The 7,218-nt window shown below is 36.7% G+C and overlaps 1 protein-coding gene across 1 annotated transcript in view; it reads left to right on the forward strand.

The window, feature by feature from the left end:
- The window catches only part of SLC9B1 (solute carrier family 9, subfamily B (NHA1, cation proton antiporter 1), member 1), a 121,692-nt gene that overhangs the window by 78,457 nt on the left and 36,017 nt on the right, over positions 1–7,218 (forward strand). Inside the window, exon 6 of the mRNA XM_006872725.1 lies at positions 4,265–4,440. Coding sequence (XP_006872787.1) covers positions 4,265–4,440 — 176 coding nt within the window. The remainder of the gene's footprint in view (positions 1–4,264; positions 4,441–7,218) is intronic.

Consider the following 7,218-nt stretch of genomic DNA (forward strand, 5'->3'; position numbering starts at 1 on the left):
AACAACTGCCTCTTGGTCCATGTACAGATTCCTCATGAACACAATTAAGTGTTCCAGAATATTCATACTTGGCAATGCTGTCCATAGCTTGTCATGATCCACACAATCAAAAGCCTCTGCATAATCAAAAAAGCACAGGAAAACATCTTTCTGGTATTCTCTGCTTTCAGCCAAGACCCATCAGACATCAGCAGTGATATCCCTCATTCCATGCCTCTTCTGAATCTGGCTTTAACTTCTGGAATTTCTCTGTCAATGTATGCTTGCAACCGTTTCTGTATTATCTTGAGTAAAACTTTACTCGCATGGGATTTATCAAAGATATTGTCCAATGATTTCCGCATTCCGTTGGGTCACCTCTCTTCGGAATGGGCACAAATACTATCTCTTCCAATCAGTCAGCCAGATAGTTGTCTTCCAAATTTCTTGGCAGAGATGAATGAGTGTTTCCAGTACTACCTCACTTTCCTGAAAGATTTCAATTTTTATTCCATCAATTCCTAGTGCCTTGTTCTTTGCCAATTCTTTCAATGTACCTTAGACTTCTCCATTCAGTATCATTGGCTCTTGATCATATGCTACCTCCTGAAATGATTGAATATCAACTATTTCTTTTTGGTACTGGCTCCATGTATTCCTTCCATCTTTTGATGCTTTCTGCATCATTCAATAATTTGCTCAGAGAATCCTTCAATAACGAACGTCGAGGCTTGAATTTATTCTTCAGTTCCCCGGCTTGAGAAATGTTGAGCATTTCTTCCTTTTTGGTTTTCTGATTCTAGATCTTTGCACATTTTGTTGTAATATTTGACTTTATCTTCTTGAGCTGATCTTTGAAATTTACTGTTAAGCTCTTGAACCTCCTCATTTCTTCCATTTGTTTTAGCATCTCTAAGCTGGAGAGTAAGTTTCAGTGTCTCTTCTGACATGCATTTTGATGTTTTCCTTATTTCTTGTCTTCTTAATGACTTTTTGCTTTCTTTATGTATGATGTTCTTGATATCATCCCACAACTCTTCTGGTCTTTGGACTTTAGTGTCTAATATATCAAATCTGTTCTTCAGATGATGTCTAAATTCAGGTGCGATATATTCGTCATATTTTGTTTTCATTTCCTTTGTTGTTGTTGTCAGGTGCCATCGAGTCGGAACCGACTCATAGCGACTCCATGCACAGCAGAACGAAACAATGTTCGATCCTGGGCCAACCTCACCACCGCTGCCACCCCCGAGTCCATCAATGATGCCACCTGGCCGATCCATCCCGTTGGAGGTCTTCCTCTTTTTCTCTGACCCTCCACCCTACCCAGCATGACATCCTTCTCCAACGATTGTTTCCTCCGGACTACATGTCCAAAGTAGGAGAGACGAAGCTTAGCCATCCTGGCCTCCAAGGAGCACTCTGGCTGCACTTCTTCCAAAACAGATCTATTGGTTCTTTTGGCAGTCCATGGCACCCTCAGTATTCTCCTCCAACACCACAACTCAAAGGCATCAATTCTTCTACGATCCTCTTTATTCACTGTCCAGCTTTCGCATCCATATGAGGCTATTGAAAACACAATGGCCTGGGTCAGGCGCACCCTAGTCCTCAAGCTGACATCTCTGCTCTTCAATACTTTAAAAAGTTCCTGTGCAGCAGATTTGCCCAGTGCAATACGTTTCCTTTAGCTTCAGTTTTAATTTGCATGTGAGTAATTGATGGTCTGTTCCATAGTCTGCCTTTGGCCTTTTTTTTTGACTGATGATATGGAGTTTTTCCATCGTCTCTTTCCACAGATATAGTCAGGTCCCTGTGTATAATTGTCTCTTATGCTGTCTAAATATTTGAAATGAACAAATCATTGATTTTGCAGAATTCTATCATGTCATCTCCAGCATCATTTCTATCACCAAACCATATTTTCCAACTACTGATCCTTCCTCTTTGCTCCCAACTTTTGCATTCCAATCTCCACTAATGATGAATACGTCTTGATTTCATGTTTGATCAATTTCAGGTTGAAGAAGTTGGTAGAATTCTTCTATTTCATCCTTACTGGCTTTAGTGGTTGGTGCATAAGTTTGAATAATAATGGTATTAACTAGTCCTCTCTGTAGCCGCATGGATATTATCCTATCACATACAGTGCTGTGCCTCATGACTGATATGGCTGTGCTCTTTTTGACAATGACTGTAACATCATTCCTCTTCAATTTGTCATTCCCAGCATAGTAAACCATGTGGTTGTCAAAATCAAAATGGTCAGTAGTTCCATTTCAGCTCACTAACGCCTAAAATATGGATATTTTTGCATTCCATTTCATTTTTGACAATTTCTAAGTTTCCTAGATTTATAGTTTGTACATTCCATGTTCCAATTAGTAATGGATGTTAATAGCTGTTTCTCTTCATTTTGAGTTGTACCTCATTAGCAAATGAAGGTCCTGCAGGCTTTACTTCCACGGGCTTTACTCCATTCACATCATCACGGTTAACTCTACTTTGAGGAGGCAGCTCTTTACCAGTCATATTTTGAGTGCCTTACAACCTAAGGTGCTCATTTTCCATCATGATATCTGACAGTGTTTCTCTGCCATTCATAAGGTTTTCAGTGAAAATATTCAGAAGTAGCTCATCATTCCTTCTTCCTAATCTGTGTTCATCTGGAAGCTCATCTAAAACCTGTCCACCATGTGTGACCCTGCATGTATTTAAAATACCAGTGGCATAGCTTCCAGCATGACAGCAACTCACAAGACACCACAGTACAACAAACTGACAGAAGAGTGGTGGATTGTACCAAGCACTACCAAAAAAACCAAACAAATCTGTCTTGGAAAAAGTATAGTCAGAATGTTCCTTAGAAGTGAAGATGGTAAGACTTAGTCTCTTGTATTTTGGACATGTTATCAGAAGGGACCAGTACCTGGAGAAGGACATTATGCTTCGACAAGTGGAGGATCAGTGCAAAAAAAAAAGACTGACACAGTAGCAACAGAAATGGACTCAAACATAATAACAAAATAATGATTGTGAGGATGGTATAAGACTGGGTAATATTTTGTTCTGTTGTGCATAGGATTGCTATGAGTCAGACGTGACTGGCCCGCACCTCACAAACAAGAGACTTTCATAATTTTTCCCCTCTTTGTTTTACTACCTTCATGGATATGTCTGTAGCAAAAGTAAACACCTATGTACAAATATCCTCTGTCAAGCCTTTATATATTTTTTTTGGGGGGAGGAGGGGGGTAAACTGTCACTCTTCTTCCTGTTCCATCTGTTTATCTATCCATATGTTTCTTGCAAGATTGTGTATAGAACAGCATTAACCTCTATATACAATTTATTTGTTCTATGTCTGGCACTGTAGGATAATCATTGTATTGCTAACTACATGGTCAGCTATTCACACCCACCAGCTGCAACTTGAAACCCCTATACAAGATCTCTATGAGTTGGAAGTGACTCAATGGCATTTAACAACAATTGTCAATTGGAATTAGAATTTTTTTCGAGTTGGGGCCTATTATTAATAATACTCTTACAAACACTCATTCACATAGCCCTTAGTACACATGTGCATAGGCATATAATTAGAAGTGGAATTGTTAGTTCATCAAAAAAGCCAAACCCACTGCCATGGAGATGAATTGAACTTATAATGACCCTAAAGACAGAGTAGAACTGTCTCATAGGATTTCTAAGGTTGCAAATCTTTATGGAAGTAAATTGTCACATGTTTCTCCTGCAGAATAGCTGCTGCGTTCAAACTACTAACTTTTCGGTTAGCACCTGAGCTCTGATACATGTAGTTTCTTGTCCACTTAGAGTTCCGCTTTTGTTTTTCAGTAAAGTTATAAAATTTCCTATGAATTTCATGTCTTCCTTTCAGATCATTTAGGATTGAAGGAGAGACTGCAATTTGGGCTTAGCCCAAATTGCAAATCAACAACATATCAAATAAATAAGAAAGACATCATAACCAAGTGGGGTTCATACCAGGTATGCAAAGATGATTCAGTGTTAGAAAAACATCAACATAAGCCACCACACAAATAAAGCAAAGGAAAAGAATCATGCAACATCTTGAGCTAAATCTCTATAAGATTTCAACCAGCACTTAAGAAAGCATGAAAAGTCAAATGGCATTAACTCAAAATCAGAAATTTTACATTTGAAATTATTATAAAGGTTAATATATTTCTTGTGAAGTTTACTGTAAAATGTTATTTGATTAAAAAGACTGTTGTTAAATTGGTTTCTAAAATTTTTCTTTCAGTTTTGTAGTAGGTGCTGTCTCTCCTGCTATTGTTGTCCCATCCATGCTGCTTTTGCAAGAACATGGATATGGTATTGAGAAAGGCATTCCAACCTTACTAATAGCTGCTAGCAGTTTGGATGACATTCTGGCTATCACTGGATTTAATGCATGCATGAGCATAGTCTTCTCCTCAGGTAAACAAGACAATGCAACAGTCACCATTTCAAAGGTTTCTGGTTTTCCTTATTAATTTAGTAAACAAGACTTTTCAATTCAACATCTTTTTGTTCTTTACAGAAATCCCATTCTAGATCAAGAAGTTTATGTTAGCATAGAAAGCACTACTTTCTAAATGGTCTACATTTGCCCAAAAGCAAAGATGAGAAGGCAAGGAAGGACAGGGAAACTGGATGGATGAAAATAGGGCAGGTAGGGTGAAAATGGTGAGAGTGTTGACATTTTGTGTGGACTGTAACCAGAATTATGGAAGAAAGGATGGAAAAAATGTATCAAGTTAATGGCAATCAAAAGTGAGCAGGAGTGATAAAATGTACTTTAAATAAAAAACCAGTGTAAGAGAGAAATAAGGATATTATATCATGATTAAAGGGTCAATTGAACAAGAGGATTTAACCATAGTAAATATCTATGCTCCAAATGAAAGATCTGCAAAATACATAAATCAAACTCTAATGGAATTGCACACAAAAAAACAGACAACTAAACAATAATAGGAGGAGATTTTAATTCACCACTTCAGCTGAAGGACAGAATAACCAGACAGAAACTGAACAACACAATCAACCAAATTTAGTTCATAGACTTATACAGAGCAATCAATCCAACAACAGCACAATACACATTATTTTCCAGTACACATGGAATATTTTCCAGAATAGATGATATGTTAGGCAACAAAGCAAGGCTCAATGAATTAAAAAGCATAGAAATACTACAAAGCATCTTTTTAGATCACAGTGCTATAAAATTAGAAACTAACAATAGGAGGATACAGGAAAAAAATTCAAATATATGGAAATTGAATAACACCCTACTTAAAAGCTACTGAGTAAGAGAACAAATAAAAAGTGAAATTTTTAAAATTCTTTAAATCAAATGAAAACAAAAACACAAAATACCAAAAACTTTGGGACACACCAAAAGATGTGCTTAGAGGGCAATGTATAGCAATAAACAAACAAATCCAAAAAGAAGAAAGAACCAAAGTCAATACATTAATGCAACATCTCCAACAATTAGAAAAAGGGCAGCAAAGTACACCTATAGCCCCAGAAGAAAAGAAATAATAAAAGATTAGAGCAGAAATAAATGCAATAAAAAACAATAGAATCAAGACAAGAAGATGGTTCTTTGAAAGGATTAATAAAATCAACAAACCACTGGCAAATCTAACAGGAAAAGAAGAATGGTAAGTAACATGTATAAGAAACAATATGGGTGACATCACAACAGAACCAATGGAAATAAAAAAAAAGATAATTACAGAATTGTTGTTGTTGTTAAGTGCTGTCAAGTCATTTCTGACTCATAGCAGCCCTATATAGGGTTTCCAAGCAGCAGCTAGTGGATTTGAACTGCTGACCTAGTGACTAACAGTTCAGTGCTTATCTTACAGTGCCATACCAGAACTCAATAATAGAATATTGTGAGGAATTGTACTCCAACAACTTTGAAAATCTAAAGAAATAGATTTTCTAGAAAATCACGAACTACCTAAACTAACAGTATGAAGTAGAAATCTTGAGTAGACCTATAACAAAAGAATAAAATGATCAGGTCATTTAAAACCTCCCAACAACAACAAAAAAAAGGTCAGGCCCAGATAGTTTCACTGGTAAATTCTACCAAACATTCAGAGAAAAGTTAACACTAATTCTATTGAAACTATTCATGAATATAGAAAAGATGGATAACTCCTTACTACAGTTTATGAAGCAAGTTTAACCCTCATACCAAAACCGGACAAAGACATCTCTAAAAAAGAACATTATAAAACAACACCCTTCATGATAGAGATGCAAAATTTCTCAACAAATTCCTAACCAATAGAATTCAACAACATATCAAACAAATAAGAAATCATAACCAAGTGGGGTACATACCAGCTATGCAAGAATGATTCAATGTTAGAAAAACAATCAACATAATTCACCACATAAATGAAACAAAGGACAAGAATCATACAATCACAGCAATTAATGCAAAAAAATGGCATTTGACAAAATCCAACATCCATTCCTGATAAAAATACTCAACAAAATAGGAATAGAAGGAGAATTCCTCAACATAGTTAAGGGCATATATACAAATCCAGTAGCCAACAATCCTCTCAGTGAAGTGAAACTGAATCATTCTCTTTGTGAACAGGAACCAAACAAGTATGCCCCTTATCACCACTCCAATTCAGTATTGTGTTGGAATTCTTAGCCAGAGCTATAGGCAAGAAAAAGGAGCTCTGGTTGTGTAGTAGTTATGAATTGGGATGCGAACCACAAGGTCAGCAGTTCAAAACTACCAGCTGTTCCGTGGAAGAAAGATGAGGCTTTCTGCTCCCGTAAAGATTTACAGCCTGGGAAACCCTGTACAGGGTCGCTATCAGTCGGAACCAACTCCATGTCACATAACAACAACAACATAGATAAGCAAGAAAGGTAAATTAAACTCACCCAAATAGGAAAGGACAAAGTAAAACTTCCTCTATTTACAGATGATATGATCCTATACATAGAAAAACAAAATGACTCATCAAGAAAAATATTGGAAGTCATTGAAAGATTCAGCATATTGGCAGGGTTGTTGTTATGTGCCATGGAGTCAGCTCAGCTCACTAATGCCTAAGATATCGATGTTGATGCATTCCATTTCATTTTTGACAACTTCCAATTTTCCCAGATTCATACTTCGTACATTCCATCTTCCAAATTTCAATGGATGTTTACAGCTGTTTCTCC

This window comes from Chrysochloris asiatica, unplaced genomic scaffold, assembly GCF_000296735.1.
Source record: "Chrysochloris asiatica unplaced genomic scaffold, ChrAsi1.0 scaffold00211, whole genome shotgun sequence".
Classification (NCBI taxonomy): Eukaryota; Metazoa; Chordata; class Mammalia; order Afrosoricida; family Chrysochloridae; genus Chrysochloris; species Chrysochloris asiatica.